Source organism: Dasypus novemcinctus, chromosome 27, assembly GCF_030445035.2.
Source record: "Dasypus novemcinctus isolate mDasNov1 chromosome 27, mDasNov1.1.hap2, whole genome shotgun sequence".
Lineage (NCBI taxonomy): Eukaryota > Metazoa > Chordata > Mammalia > Cingulata > Dasypodidae > Dasypus > Dasypus novemcinctus.
The window spans coordinates 52,113,109-52,129,699 of record NC_080699.1 but is presented as its reverse complement, the minus strand read 5'-3'; the positions used below and the strand labels follow the sequence as shown (position 1 = coordinate 52,129,699).

Sequence of the window (16,591 nt, the reverse complement as noted above, 5' to 3'; positions counted from 1 at the left end):
TGTCATGGCAAAACGTTCAGTATTTCACAGTTGAATATAATGTTCGCAGTGGATTATATAGACGCGGCTGTGAAGAGAATGGAATGACCCTCCACAAATGACCCTCCACTCAGTGAGCAGCAGAAAGTCCCTAGTTTATAGGAAGGCTGTGAGTGCACTTCAGAAATCCTGGAATGTGAGTTAATTGTAGGAGACCTACATTTTTATGGTTTTGAAGAACGTAATTCTTAATAATGTACAAGTGTCCCACTTTCATAATAAGATCATGGTAGAATATGTCTGAAATGTCTTTTATGTATTCTTAAATTTTAAAATTCAGTAAACCATATTAAGTGAATTTTTCCTTTCTAGATGTTATTTATAAAACATTACTTTTAATGGAGGAGAGACAAGTATTAAGGACATCCTTGGAGACCATGGGAAATAGAACTATTACATTGGGGGATGCTGATGTATGTGTCTGATGATAAGTATATGGCCATATGGTGGTAATATTGCAGGCCTGATATGAATGACAGTGAACCTATGTCATTGTGACGCTAAAGCAACAGCATTTTTTTAAAAATTCACTGACTATGAACTGCCATTGCCAATACCAAATATGTATGAATATTGATTTAAAACTGGGGAGGAAATTAATAATTCTGAATTCAAGTGACTCAAATACAAAGTATAAAAACAAAGAAATTTCCATGTAAAATAAATATAAGCAACTAAAATCTAAATGATTATAGAAATAAAACACAGATACATAGGCAAATATAATTCAGAAAGGAAATACAACAGAAGATATCTAATATAAAATCCCTTACAGATAAATAATTTTCAACCTATATGGACATTTATAGAAAATGACTAGATTTTGGCAATGTGGTAATAGATGTTTCACTTCAAGTAAAGAGTATATATGAAAAGGAATATTCACTAGTCAGATGAAGAAAGAAAATGATAGGTGCAATAGAGGTGATGAGAGTAAAGTCCCATGTTTAAGAGAGGTAGAATTGAAGCATCTGGAAATACCAGGAAGAAAGATTTTGTACTTTAAAAAATTTCATAAAAAATCTAGGAAGACGCACTTATCTCTGTTCCTGGGAAAGCTAATTTGAATTGCACTTCTATAATTTTTTTCTAATTACATGAATACGAAGAAAAAAAATCACATTATTTTTATGTAACAAAGTAATTTAGGGAGAAACGGAATACAGAGTAACCACAACAAATGCATGAAAGACCGTCTTCATTATGTATATTATGTCCTGAAAAACGCTTTCACAGAAGTAGATAAAAGGCATTTAGAAAATGAGACAATACATGATGTCATAAATTAAAAACAGAAAATCAAAAAACAATTGGGATGACATCAGAAAATAAGAAAAATATCAGTTCAAAATTGAAATGTAATGCATAATAAATAGAATGACCAGAAATGGTTAGGTAGAAAGCAAAAGGAAAAGCAGATAGTGTTGAAAAGAAATTTTGTGGAGAATGTAAAAGATTTGGGGGAAAAAAGGAAAAGAATGAAGAATGGCATAGTTGGTCTAATATCTGAACACTGCAGTGTCTGAGCCAGAAATCCAAAGCAAAGACTTGAAAGAAATGCTAAAAATTACAATTTGTTTTTTTCTCTGGAAGGAAATTCATTGAAGCTGCGTGTCAGAAGTGCATGCTGTGCACTGACTGACTCGGAAGGACTAAAAGCAAGGGATATTCTAGGAAAATTAATCAGGTTAACAAAAATGTGAAAACATTTACACTCATATTATGTGAAGGAATTAGAATCTCATCAGTGTTTTGGAGAACAAGATTTTGTGCCAGATGCAAATGGGGTAACATTTGTGGAATGAAATGTGAATCATGGTTTTATACACAGCAACACTGAAATGTAAGTGAAAAAGGCCCTGAAATTCAAGTTATCCTGCTAGACCAAGATGAGTATTTTTGGCATGACCCATTCCAGGTGACTGAACATAGTTCAGTAAATGCAATTTCAAAAACCCATTGACAGGAGGACTTATGATAAGCTGTCAGTTTCCAGTTATTTTTTCAACTAACACTCAATGATTAAGATTCCATGAGTGAGTGTATCACCTTGGTGGGAGCCAATACAGAGACCAGATATTATAATTCATATAGCTCTAATATTGTTTAGGGTACTTATCAGTATATTTCTTTACTTATTACGTAAAGAATAAGAAATGTAAGTAGCAAAGGTACAAAAACTGTTTAATATGACATAAAATTAAAAGTAAAACCTATTTCTAAGACTTCATCTAAGTCTTTGGATTAAAAACTAAAGTGCCACTTAGTTGTTCATTCACAATGGAGTAGAAGGGTGAGCACATAAGTGTCTCCAAGCGCCATAAGATCTCCAGTTCTACTCAGCTTCAGGCTGAGGCCTCCAGCTCAGCATCCTTGTAGCAGTCAGTTGTAGGATCTGCAACACAAATACGGGATCTGGAATCACTGGGGAGGTACAGAGGTGGTAGGAGCTTAGGTTTCCCTGAGGTGGTTTGCAGGACTCAAAAGTTACCTCAGACCAACCCCGGAGAGGTGATCTTCGGTCCATGATATCCCAGGAGCCAGATCCAGAGGGACTGAATTCCTACTGCTGCTGTCTGCAGAAGGTGCTGTCTATGACTAAGAGTGTCTCTAAATTTCCAGGCAAAGGGCTGTGACCTGATTGCTAGATTGGGCACCTTTCAAGTGAATGTCCTCTGAAGAACAAAACTGATGCAGAGGAAAAGGTGGGCTCGAGTCCTCTAGAAAGAAAAGGCAGAGTCCCATCTCCCTGGGGCAGGCGAGGGGCAGGAATTCTGAAGGGAGAGGCATGGAAGTGATAACCTTGCTCCCTCCACCCTGGTCCTCAACAGCATCCAGTGGTGAAAGCCTCAGATCAAAAAGGGACAGATTCTTGGAGCACTTTCCCTATTTAACAGTTTCATTCTAAATCAAACACTGAGCTTACTGTGCAACCCATTTTAATATAAAGTGACTGTGATGCCAAAATCATATATTTTCTTACATTAAGATATTCCAACATGTATTACAAAACACTCATCATAATCTAATAAGAGTTATTACTTAAATGCTATAAAATAAATAAGGAGACTTAAGTAACATGCAATCCTCTCTGATTTTCTCATTCCTAGCAAGCCCTGCAGGGAGATTTCCTTTGTGCTTTGTGTTTGTTTGAATTCTACATACATGAATAAATTGTAAAGAAGTACAGCTTGAGAAAATGAGTGTGAGCTGAAGTGGGATGTGGAAGGAAACTACAGAGGCTTAGAACCCCAGGGCTTGGGCAGCAGTGACTCAGGTCCCACTGAGGTAGAAAACAGGGCCTCAATAGCTACCCTGTTTGCCTGAGAGTGACCCCAGTGTTCTGGGTTCTGGATTGAATAATGGGCAGCCATAAACTCATGCTTTCATCCTCACCTGCGCACCTATGGATGCAAAATCATCTGTGAATAGGGTCGTCAGAGATCTTACTAGTGAAGGGGAGGCCAGCCTGCATCTGGGTGACCTTAATCCTATATGCTTGGAGTCCTTCCAAAGAGAGGAAGACTAGACAAATTCAGAGCAGGAGCCCCGGGAGACAGATGAAGACAGATGATCAGTTGATGGAGGCAGAGGTTGAGTTATGTGTTGCTGGCAGCATCAGGGAAAGCATCATCATGCTGACACCTAGATTTCGCGTCTAATCTCCTAAACTGAGTGTCAGTTCCTGTGTTTACCTCAGTTAATCACTGCTATCAGATAAAGCAGCCCTGGCAAACTAACACAGGCTAATTCACCCTTTCCCTATGAGAACTGGTGGCACTCTAGGTTACTCCACAGTGTCCACCACACTCAGAAAGAAAGACAGGAGGATTTGGCAGGCCTTAGTGGATTGGGAGGGCAAACTTTGGTCCTGAAGAGGGCTAGAGCCCTCCTACAAATTAAGGAGCTAAGGGAAGGCATAGCTGATCAGCTTTAGGGCTTACGTGGAAAGCACTTCTACTCATGGGGAGGGGTTCTCAGGGCACCCTTCACTTGCCTGTGCTCATGTTCCCCATCAGATTCCTATCTCCGCCTCCATATTCACACACAGTTGCAGGCACTCCAGCAAACTCCTCATGAACGCTGAATTTCCTGAAGTGGCAAAGAAAGTTAGTGCACGTGAACTTGTTTCCCTTCCCTCTTCATCCTACCCACTACTCCACACTAACATGTCTTCTTCCTCTTCTTCCTCTCTTTTTGCATCGTTGATTCCTTCTGTGCATTCTCGGAAAAGAAGGTTGATGTCAACAGACTCCTCCTCCTCAAAGAGTGTAGACAGCTGCAGGGTAGAGAACACACTTGCTTTTCCAGAGCCATATATGGGTAGGAACACGGCAGTGAAGGGAGAGTCCATCCCAGAAAAAACTTCCCAGGGGCCAACCCCACATGATGTGGGCCAATGCTTCAGACTTCAGCACAACTTCTTGCCTGGGCCATTCAGGGACACACCAGTTGATGTATGGTGCATAGTAGGGTTGGAAATCCATGCAATGTTAAAATACAGTAGGTGAAGAAGGTGGAGAAACATTTTAAAAACATTGTCAATTGTATAACCTCACCTTCCTGGAGGCTACCAGGACCTTTGAGATGACAATTGTAAAAGGAGAGGAAAAGAGAAGAGCTACAAAGGAATGTTTACAAAGAAGAAACAGGAAGATTTTAAAATTAGGCAAGAAGAGGAAATAAATTACATGCATATTGCCATTCTCTACGTCTGACTCTTCTGAGTCCGAGAAAAACGCCTCTGAGTGTACCATTGCGGTGACCGTGATAGGGTGACCTTGCAAAAGGAAAGGCGAAAGTTAGGGTTCAGGGGAGAATTAGAGCCCCTATTGTCTTTGTCATACTGTGACCTGAGCTTGGCACCCAATTCTGTCTGTATCACTCCCAACTTTCTTTGGGCCTCGATAGCGTCTCCTGTGCCCTGTGTGGTTGGCCTAATGTCAACAGGGTCCGTTTACCAGACCTCACATACTATAACTTTGGGGAGGAATGCCCATTTCCTCCTTGTCCTCAAAGAAGGCAGGCATATTCTCTATGTCTTGCTAAGCATGATGTTGATTTCCTTTCCATCATCTTGCCTCAGAACCTCCCTGCCTCTCTTCTCTCTCCCAGTACTGCTTATTTCCTTTATTCTTGTCTTCCATTCACATTGTTCTTCCTTATGAGAACATAGGGGAATGATCAAGCATATCATGCCACCCTCTCCATTCAATGGATTGGCCTATTACCAATTCAACCAATGCCAGATGCAACGCTCAGGCTCTGGAGTTGAATCAGATCTTGTGGAAGAGAGCTACCACCAACCCCCAAAATCAAGTGGTTTTTGAAGTGTCTGTTATGGCTTTAGGTGTGAAGCAAACATTCTGTCCTCTCAACATCTCCATAGGTTCCAAAAAAAAAAACAAAAAACGATTTAGAGAGGATTAACAGGAAATTAGACGTAAAGTAACTTGTCCACATTCCCTTATCTTGCAAGTGTGTTAATAGCCTTGTGTAGAATGTGTGGCCATTTAAATGAATTCAGCCTTCTAGGCTCCATCAAGCCTTCTTAGGCCTGGGTACCTTGGGTGCTTTGAGAAGCCTGTGGAAAGGCACAGGGAGAGAAAGGAATATTGCTTGAGAAACAGGGCATTGCTGACCATAGCACTGAATTCAAAGAGCAGGAGGAAACCTGTGGCCCTGCTGCCAAGAGGCTCTGATTTGGGCATACTCAATTCCAGAGCACCAGCTCAGTAGGACTCTGAGAGCCAGTGTGTGAAACAAGTCAGTGGCCCATTCACACAAGTCCTCAGAAAGCCTGCTGGGCTTTGAAACCTCTTCTGGGGCAACTGGAATCAAACCATTCTCAGATGTAATTAAATTTAGGTTTCCAAACTACATTGGCATTTTGGATTTGGGTTGGAAGTGCAAAATAATAGTGAGTTCAAGAATGTGCTTTAGCCACGCCTCTCAAGGACACAGGTACATGCTAAGCCCAGAGAAAATGTTCTTCATGGCTTCCAACCCATGGTTAACCTTTAAAGCAGGATCCACAGTAAGGATGGAACATGAAGAAAGTAAAACTAGATCTAAAATTGCACGGGATGAGGCCCTACTTCTCAAGTGCCATCTGGCACTAGCCAAAAACACTTTGTCCCAGGTCCAGGTGACAACCTGAGAGGTTGTGTCCCAACAGACCCGCTCCATTGAAGTTCAACACTTAAATCCAAACCACAATCTCTTGTATCAGTTACTATGGGAGGCTAAGCAAAGGAAACCAAAGTTTTGTTGTCAGACTGTTGAGAAGACATGAAAAAACTAATCCGTGGGAAGTTAATTAAAAAAAAAATACATGGAAATTTCATTTAACACACAACAGACACAAAGCTCACGGTCATTATATCTCCTACTTTTATGTTATTGAAAACGAAAAGATGGAAGCAGGCCCTCATAAGTATTTCCTATACTTTCTAATATCATGCCCCCTTCCATAGACTCGAAGGCACCAGGTATAACTACTGATCTTGGTATCTTCTCCATTGGATCCTTCCTTGAGAATTGTAACCTACCTGGATTGTCGTCGGCGTCATCGCTGCTAGTGGAGTCATACTTGCGGTCCGCAAGCCAGTCTTTAGGAAAACAAAGATCCACAGGACCGTTATTAAGGATTGGGCCACTCCCATCCCTCCCTTCTTCCTTGAGACCTTGCTGGCTACCATAGGAAAACCCAGCTCTCTACCCTGGGTTCTAAGACCTTCCTGGGTCCCTCTGGAGCCTGAGGCCTTAGCAAGAATTTGCAAAGTGCTTGCAAGTGAGGGAGAGGAGGGGAAGGTATCAGCTCTCAACTTCGCACTCCCTTATTTAGCTGGAAAATAGAGCACTGACCTCCAATCTTGTCACCCTGAAATTATGACTCTTTGGGCATGCTCTGTCTTAGATGAGTTCAAAGCACAGACCTAGTGCTAGACTCTGGGCTGCTGCCTTGGGGAGCATTTTGTGAGGATGAACATGTTCCCTTCTGCATCATCCCTACCACAGCTGCCAGCACAAATGGGCGTTGGGCTTTAGCAAAACTGCAAAAACTAGAATCTGCTCTAGATGCCCTGGCTGTGTGAACTAAAATGACAAATGTTGACAAATTCGTAGGAGAACTTTAGAGACTCTGCCAGGCAGAAGGGGCTTGAAGAAAACGTGTGGATTAGGAGTCAAAGCACCTAAAATCTCAAGTTCTTTGGTCTGTATTCATTAAATGTCCAGTTCTGAAGATTTTCTTTCACCTTCTCGAAACTTCCCTGTCTCATATGTTAATGAAGGGACATGTATGTCTGCCTTTCTTTCATCCTGACCATTCAAAATGCTTTGAGGTATAAGTAAAGCCTTACAAAGAGGAGAGATTTATGATTAAGCCAAGACATATTATTACATCCCAGAAAGAAGGGTCCTGTACCACATTTCAGTCCCTGTAGAGCTTCGTGAAAATTGTCTTTGATGTTGATGGATTATTCTTGCGTTATTGCGGTATACTTGACATATTGTAAGCCACACTAATTTAGGACATAATTTGATAATATTTGAAGAGATATTGATGGGATTTTTTACAAAGAAAGTTGACACTAGTCATTGTGCTGTTTGGTGTGTGAAAAATCCAGAAAACACATTAAAGACTCACATTTGTACGCATGCCCATTGAGAATCAAAACGTGTATCCTGAGAATCACATCACAAACATACACATGTAAACACACACCACTTTCATGCAGACAAACACATGCCAACTAATCAGTACTCGACTTCTTAAGAAAGACAACCCTAGTTCTTACCTGGAATGTCCATTTCATTCACCACACCCAAATCCTCATTCCCTCAAGGAGGTTGTCATCAGGAACCTCTTTAAACTCAATTGACAAGGAAGGCTCATGTTTTTTAATATCTGGACTTTTTCTCAGCAAGTGTATGACTTCAGAATACTTACCATTGTTGCTTGCTCTTGGGATTGGCTGCAATTTTACAGAGAAGATAATGCCGTAAGAATCAGAACTTAATCTATAGTGATACAAGAGGCTTGTGTCCTCTTGGAGACTTCAGAATACAAGAGGGAAAGAATGAAGTTAAGGAAAACCAAAAGCAGGTGTAAAGCATGAACAGTCCTGGGTGATGCATCTCTCAAGTACATTTTGATTACTAAGTACAAAATTCTTAATTCCAGGTGAAAAAATTTCTGCTAAAGAATGTCCTCCTGCCATATAGTTTATAACCTGATGCTGTCATTTATGATTGCCCCCTTTAAACTGGGATTAGCTCCTAAAAGATGCCCACTGAACACTGACCCACCAAGCATTTGAACCTCTCATCTATATTGTACGTGGTCAAATTTTCATAACTGAATTGGATGAGAAATGAAAGAAACCAAGAATGCAATGGTTCTATCTCAGATAAAGAAAGTTGGCCTTACCTTGGTGTAAGTAAATGGAGTGTGCTCTATGGCCTTGGCACTTTGAAGTTCCTCCAGCAGGCCCTCAGGGGGAGCTAGGAAGACAGAGAGTTAGCATCAGTACATTGGGGTAGTTGCTCTGGGTTCAGTCAAGAAGCATTGCTTGACTTGGACGAGGGATTAGAATAACAAGGAGGCAGGTATTCAGCAAGACTAAGTGAGCTGCTAAGGAGTGGAAGGAGGGCAACAGGGAGGAGCAGTAACACAAAGGGATGCAGTCCTTGGCACTGTGGCTAAAGACGTCCCAAAGCACCATAAAAGGAACCTGCAAAGGTACTAAAAAAGAGGATGTTGTTCAATGACAGTTTCTTACCACTCCTCCTGCCCATTTTGAAGCCCACTGTTATTGTTGAACTTTGAACATTTAAATACACGTAAAGTGTGCAACTATCATGGGATATGAACAAAAACCCAATCCACCTAAGGGGAACACAACTGCTAAAAGTACTGTACAATGTGGCCATTTTTCTTCCTCTAAAACAGAAGGACCCCTCTATTTCTTATGCCCACATGGAAGGTAAAATCAGGATGCTTTCCACAGTAAAGAAAGCATGAAACTCCTAGTTTAAATCATCTAGATGTTTTTAAAAAAGAAGTAAAGTGATGCCAAAATACATACCATTTTCACTTACTCCTGAAGCCACCTACAATTAGAGAAATGAAAACACTCTGAGGACTGGAGCAGGCTGTATAGTGTTTGCACAGTTGGGTTACTCTGTTGCTGCCTTTAGAAAACTAGATGGGAAACGGGTTGAGATGAAGGCCCAAAAAGTAATTGTAACAGACACTTGTGGAAAGGCACAGCATTTCCTGTTTTATGCATCTCTCCCATCTATGGAGGAGGAAACCTAGCCCTATAATGTAGAGGGGACTCCTTGAAGTCCCTCTTGAAGCAGAGATGTTAGTAAAGGGTTCCAAATGAACACTCTTCTGACTCAGGAAATTGCAGACATCATCTATAATTATTTGGTCTGATTTTCATATCTGAACTCAATTGGCAAATAAAAGAAAGGAAAAAAACAAAAAACAAAAAAACTTAAAATCAGCAATTTGACATCAGAGAAAGAATGGGTGACCATACCTTGGAATTTGATGGAACCTCCTCATCTTCCCTCTCACTGGGGGACTCATCCAGCAGGCTCTTAGGGGTTCCTGGGAGGACACAGAGTAAATGTCAATACATTGGGCAGTGTTCATGGGTTACTCAGAGACCTACCCTGACACTGCAATGGGCAAGAAAATAGGGACCTGAGGGGTAATAAGTCTGTAAAAATATATTGCTGGGCCATCCTCCTTGGTTGAAGAAGGATGGTAAAGGAGAAGAGGAACAGGTAAAAAAAATGAGAAATGAAGACTTTGTGTCTGTGTACCTAAAGGCATCCAAATTCAACATGATATATTCAATCTAAAAATAGTATTAAACAGATGGTATTACTTACAGAGCTCCATCACTTTTCCTTCCTGTTTTTTATAATAGTTGTGTTTTTATTATTTTCTTTAAGATTTACTTTTTATTTCTCTCCCCTTCCTCCCTACTGCTCCCCCCCCCCCCAGTTGTCTGCTTTCTGTGTCCATTCGTTGTGTGTTCTTCTGTGTCCACTTATATTCTTGTCAGCAGCACTGGGAACCTGTGTCTCTTTTTGTTGTGTCATCTTGTTGCGTCAGCTATCCATGTGTGTGGAGCCATTCCTGGGCAGGCTGCGCTTTTTTCATGCTGGGTGGCTTTCCTTATAGGGCACACTCCTTGTGTGTGGGGTTTCCCTGTGTGGGGGACAACCCTGCGTGGCACTGCTCTCCTTGTGCGCATCAGCACTGCGTGTGGGCCAGCTCATCGCACGGGTCAGGAGGCCCTGGGTGTGAACCCTGGAACTCCCATGTGGTAGGTGGACACTCTGTCCGTTGAGACAAAATCTGCTCCCCCCTTCCTGTTTTGAATCTAGACAAGTTGTCAATGCCCTTTTGAACTTTCCAAGGTCATTTCCATCTCCACTAATGCAAAGTGCTCCTACTACAATACTAATCTGTTGTATAGTGTTTTATTTATTCATTTATTGGTTGACTGGATTTAATTCTAGACAAGGTATTCTTTTGTATTGAGTCACTAACACGTGTCATAAAGATAATTATAGGGTTTGTCATAATACTCATGGACTACCATTTACAAGTACCCAATGTTCACCATGTGATATTTTCCCTTCATCTTCCTTTTCATTACCATGTTTTTGTATTCATTGCGTGATGTGACTCTCCATGCTTATATGATCCATCCCACAGTGGGAGAGTTAGTTAGGATCGATTGAGGGTTGAGCATGAATCTCTATACTAGCTATAAGGGAAACTTGAAATACGAATGATGAACATGAACCTAATGGCTAAGAGGGAATTTGAGTTCTTACTCATTACTCTTCCTCAAATGAGTAGCTCACAGAATGATCTTTTTTTTTTAATGGCTTATGGTGATAATGTTATTAAATAGATGAAAATATCTCTCCTTGTCTGTCTGCTTGGGCCATGTGCTGAGCTGTGAACCAGTACTGGCAGCGATTGGCAAGCTTGTCCTACTGAAACCTCATGAGTCTGAGAGTCTGTGAGTTTACCAGCAACATGTGGGGCTCTCTCTGTGTTTTCCACACTAATAACTGTGAATAAGTATCTTGTAAAATGCACCTGCTAACCTGTGTTATGTGACCCCTGTGAATATCTAACACATGAGTGTCATGTTTAAGAAATGCCTAGGGCACATACATATATATAGGCAGTGGAAATTCCTTCATTGTCACTAGTGACCCATACCTGTGATTAGGTAATATTCAGTAGTTCAGAGTAGTAGTATAGGGGTTACATGCCTCAGTCCAAATCTTGTCTCTACAACGTAGGAATTTGAAATCTCGGGTCATTAATTTATGCCCCTCAGAACCTGGCTGTAAGGGATAGGGAGAGTTTACATAATTCCAGGAATGATTCTAGTGAGATGTTTGCAGGTTATTGTATGCAATATGTGCTGTGGTGATGTGATGGTGTTTTAGAAAAGTTTCAATGACAGTTGTCCTGTGTATGTTGGACGCTTCACTTAGGGAAACACACAGCAATGCCCCAACACACACCTTCTCAATCCCTCCAATAGGCTCACTCATACACACTCCATGACTGCCATAGACACAAATCCACACAAGTGAAGTGAATACATCTACTGGGAGAACAATAGAGCATGACCATATTCCTTATCAGGAGGAATTAATGTTTAATGTGTAACCATACCTCAGAAAATCCCACCAGTAACTGGAACCACCTTGGCTTTCCAGGCAAACCTAGGATCTAATTCAAAATTACCTCAATTCAGTAATTCTAGATACATACCAGCAGTTTGACTTTCTCCTGGGGCCACCTGCAATTAGAGAAAACTTTATGAGGATCAGACCATGTTTTGGCTGTTTGCAAAGGATTTTTGCTTGATTTGCAGCATTAGAAATTCAGGTGTGAAATAGGGGTCAAGCAAACCTGATGAGCAGGTGTAGCAGACACACCAAGAAAGGCATGAGCTTTTCCTGGACGCACATTTGTTAAATTCAATTTGTGTGGCGATTACAAATTCTTAATCCAAGGAGAACAAAATTGTAGCTGAGCAAAAGCCTACTTTGTCAACTTCTGCTCCCCTTTGTGGTTGATCTCTTCAATGTTGGATCAGTTAGAAGAGGCCCCACATGATGCTTCCCACCCCAAGGAAATGGAATATTTCATCGAATATGTTCATGATCAGGTATCCTCATCTGAAATCAATTCCAATGGAAGAGACCAAAAAATCAACTTTAGATCAATGACTAGTAAGCTCACCTTGGCTTTAAATGGGACCTCTTCATCCTCTTGATCACTTGGAAGTGCCCCCATCAGCTGTTCCTGGTCTTCTAGGGTGACACAGAGTAACTCATCACATTGGTGTGTTTCTCATAAATTTCAAAGTAAATTTATAGTCTTGGACAAGATTCTTAATTGTGTAGAGGAGGTAGTTTATCAAGCATGCTGAGAACTGCTGTGGGACCATCGTCCATCATGAAGGAAGGATGCAAAGAGAGCAGCCAGAAAGAAACAAAAATATATATCCCTAGCTCTGAAGCAAGTATCAACCTAAATCTTCTGACCATACCCAGTGTACAAATGGCACTGAAAAACATGCTATGATTCAATGCCTGAGTCCCATCATCCCTCCTCTTTATAGTATATCTCAACTTAAGTGCCAGTATCTTCTGGACAACTCCAAATGAATTCAATCTCCATGCCACATATATAGACACTGCATTTACCATTTGTTCTACAGAAATTTGTCACTTGATTAGAAGCAAAGTTTTCTGGTGGTCTGGATTCCATTCCATGTAATGCATTCTATTGCATTTATTCACTAACCCATTGGGATAAAGATAACATATCACAGAAGATTGGGAGTACTAAAATCTTACCATTTAAATAGCAACACTTATTAATCACATGGTTTTACTTCCAGTCTTTCTTTTCCACACCAAGTGTGGGTAGCCATTGAAATATTGAATGATATTGAAATATCACTGGCCATCAAATATGGGATAGCCATTATGTAGGGACATATAGATTGAGTGTCAACACCCACAAATGCAACTCTTTAGGAATGTTTCCACAAGGGGTTTGGACACCAGGTTAAGAACCAAGATGTATCTGCATTCTTATTTTTCAAAGACCATCTTGTGGGACTCGTGATTTGAGTGCCTATCGTGTCCTTTGGGATGATGCTGTCATATGTACTAAATTGTCCTCCCGATGCCTATCTGCTTTGGGTAAGCTCCTGAGCTGTGACCTCAATCCAGTTATCATGGATCATGCCATCCTATGTGATGCCTCATGACTCTCAGAATTTGGAGCTGCTCATTAGCATGTATGCTTACTGTGTCCTTTGAGCACTAATAACTGTATCAAAGTCTCTGGTGGTCAGCACAGGGAGTTGGCCTAGGTCATGTGAACACTGAGGCTACTTTATAATGATGGGCAGTTTTGGTCTCTTTGTGGGCTCATGTAATTCTGGGGTATGCATCTATAGATGCTGTAACTCCCTTGTATGGTTTCTGGTAAGCATATGGCTGAGTGGCAAGGTCAGGTCTGTAACTCAAGGTATGAAGACATGTGACTAGGTTCCCATTTAGGACCTTCCCTTTAGCAGTGCAAGAGCTTGGGATGTTCACCTTTGCCCTCAGTTTTCCATCTGTGTTGTGGTCGTAGAAAGCAAACCCCAGATCCAGCTTTGGTGAGTGTGGAACAAGTTCATGTACATAGAACATGCAGTGGTGATGGGGTATACTTGAGAAAACTGTCCCTGTTGTCCCTGGTAATTGTCCAGTCTAAATGGGATATAACATCTGGGAAACTGCTCATGGTTGCCCCCATATATGCACACACACAAAGCCAAAATTACACCACAGAAACTCACACTACACTCCCCAAACTCCCATGCATGCAAAGCCTGCACAACCTAAAGAGATCACAGACAAAACCACAGACTGTAGTAACAAGGGCAGATTCCCTTCACAGAAACCATTTCCTCATCACCATGATGCTTTGTCCAGGATGTCCCCAGCTGAAAGTTTTCTGGAAGTTCCTTATTTCACCTCTATTTTACCCTCAGATGTGGGATTAGCACAGAATACCTACCGTTTTCACTTTCTCTGGAGTTCCCCTGCAATTGCAAAAAAGAAAACACTATGAGGATCCTAGGATGTTGAGTAGCATCTTCTCAGGTATTGGTGATTTTATGAAAACTGATGGGAAGCATTTGTAAAGTCAAAGGCCCCATAAATAAACATGGAAAATACATTAGGAATGGCTCAATTGTTGCCTGATGGATATGACTTTCCAGACCACTGTGATGGGAGTTACAAAAGTTTGAATCCATGCAGAATACTGGTGCCGAGGCAAAAGCCCACTATCATATGCTATAGAACCTGGTGCTTCAATTTCTAATGCCTTCTTTATCAGGGCACTTTTGGTAAGAGAAGCCTTCCAAATATCCTTTCCCCTGACCAGTGGGTGATATCTATAATTCACACCATCATATATTATGATATTTACTCAATTGAAAAGGACAAATAGGAGAAAGGAGTATTTCTATCTTAGACCAAAACAGATGACCTTACCTCAACATTAGGTGGAACCACTTCATCCTCCCTGTCACGAAGAGGGTCCTCCACCAGGTCTTCCAGGGGAGCTAGGGGGACACAGAGTAACAGTCAGTACAGTGGGGTGTGGCTGATATTATTCAGGGATCTTTGCTTGACCCAGACAGGGGCTTACAAAGCGCAGGTCCGGGTGGTCAGGAAACATGGACTGTGGAGTTACCCAGACACACTTCATGGAAGAAGGAGACCAAAGAGAGGAAGCATGGGCATCAGAAATAGGATTCTTGGTTTTGTAGCTAAAGAGAGTCTAAATCAATGTGAAATAGCTCACGAACAAGTGGTACTAAAGTGTACAATATGATACAGTGATATGGTTCCAACTCTTATGCGACCCATTCTGAAATCCAGCAAAATTGCCAGAATCTCATTGACATCATGAGATACTGCTTCACACTCACAGATCTTTGCTGACTTTGAGTTTCTCATTTGTTCTACAGGATTTTTAAAAATTTTCAACAAGTTAACATCTACATAACATGTAATTTGCCAGTTTACCCATTTTTATCTATACAATTAATTTACTATCATCAATTAATTACATGTCCAATGTTGTGTTACCCTCCCATCAAACATTCAATTCCAAATTTTCTCATTACCTGAAACAGAAACTCTATAGCCATTAACCAATGAGACTAATCTATCTCCCTAGCCCTGGTAATAAAGTCTAGTCTCCTTTTCTTTCTCTGAATTTTCTTTTTCTTATATTTCAAAGAAGTACATTGAAACAGTATCTTTCTTTCATATCTTCCTTATTTCCTCAGTATAATGTTTTTAAGTATCATGCATATAGTAGGGTGCATCAGAACTTCTTTACTTTGTGTGGCCCATCCCATTCATGGATATGCTTTTTTTTTTTTTTTTTTTTTTTTTTTTACTGATTTCCATATTGATAGACACTTGGGTGGTTTGAAACTTTTGGCCATTCTGAATGATGCGGCAACAAACACTGAGTTTTCAAATACCTATTTGTGTCCCTCTTTTAAGTTAAATTCTTTTCATATATAGACCTAGTTGTTAGATTGCTGGTCCCATGGTAATCCCGTGTTTATCTCAATGAGGGATTGCCAAACTATTTCCCAATGTGGCTGATCCATTTTACATTCCTTCCACCAATGTATGGGCCTTCCAGTTGATTCACAGCCTCCCTTGTATTTGTTATTTTTCATTTTATTTCCTCTTAAAAACATTAGCTACCCTACTGGTTATAAGGGGCACCTCATTGTGGTTTTGATTGGCATTTCATTGAGGATTAATTATATTGAGTATCATTTCTTGTGCTTATTATCAGTTTGCGTATATTCTTTCAAGATACATCTACTCAAGACTCAGCTAGTTTCCAACCCAGGAGTCCACACTCCAAGTTTACCTGCTTTGCTTAACAACAGCTACATTATTCATGTATCATCTCCCTTTTGAATGAATCTGACAAAGATGGCAAAGATCCTATTGTTGACAGCCTAAGTGTAATGACTGTTCTTCTGAATGAATGAGTTTCCTGTTAAGAGAGACCCAGTCAAGTGAGATGAATGGCAATTACAAATGATAGTGGTCTTATTTATTGTGAAGTCCTTTGTCCCAAAATGCATAAAAACATCACTTTGGATTATGTTTTACCTTAATTATAAGTGTCTCAATTGATATATTTGCCAAGGCATGGAATGAACCATAACTTAACTTTGAATAGAGTTCTGAGTGAAGAATTAGGAGACCTTTATAGTGACCCCAATGTTGGCAGGACCTAAATGGGAATATATTTCTTTGCTGTGCTGTATGTGTGTTTGTGTGGAGTGGAGTGGAGAAAGGCGGGATGGAGAAAGGATTGGGAGAGGAGTGTTTAGGAGAGGTATAATAAGACACTGACCAATATTTTACCAGGAAGTGCTCC

General features: G+C 40.7%; 1 protein-coding gene across 9 annotated transcripts in view; it reads right to left on the bottom strand.

The window, feature by feature from the left end:
• Positions 1-2,202: 2,202 nt before the first annotated feature.
• LOC111765509 (protein IWS1 homolog) overlaps positions 2,203-16,591 on the bottom strand; it is a 99,393-nt gene continuing 85,004 nt past the window's right edge. For 8 of the 9 annotated variants that reach the window (XM_071212444.1, XM_071212445.1, XM_071212446.1 and 5 more), the window contains 13 exons: positions 14,665-14,735; positions 14,183-14,207; positions 12,344-12,414; positions 11,870-11,897; positions 9,594-9,664; positions 9,132-9,156; positions 8,474-8,547; positions 7,994-8,018; positions 6,591-6,650; positions 4,731-4,819; positions 4,209-4,318; positions 4,037-4,131; positions 2,203-2,434 (listed from right to left, as the gene is read on the bottom strand). In XM_071212444.1, coding sequence (XP_071068545.1) covers positions 2,385-2,434; positions 4,037-4,131; positions 4,209-4,318; positions 4,731-4,819; positions 6,591-6,650; positions 7,994-8,018; positions 8,474-8,547; positions 9,132-9,156; positions 9,594-9,664; positions 11,870-11,897; positions 12,344-12,414; positions 14,183-14,207; positions 14,665-14,735 — 794 coding nt within the window. In that variant the 3' untranslated portion in view covers positions 2,203-2,384. The remainder of the gene's footprint in view (positions 2,435-4,036; positions 4,132-4,208; positions 4,319-4,730; positions 4,820-6,590; positions 6,651-7,993; positions 8,019-8,473; positions 8,548-9,131; positions 9,157-9,593; positions 9,665-11,869; positions 11,898-12,343; positions 12,415-14,182; positions 14,208-14,664; positions 14,736-16,591) is intronic. The other variant, XM_058289500.2, reaches the window with a different exon arrangement.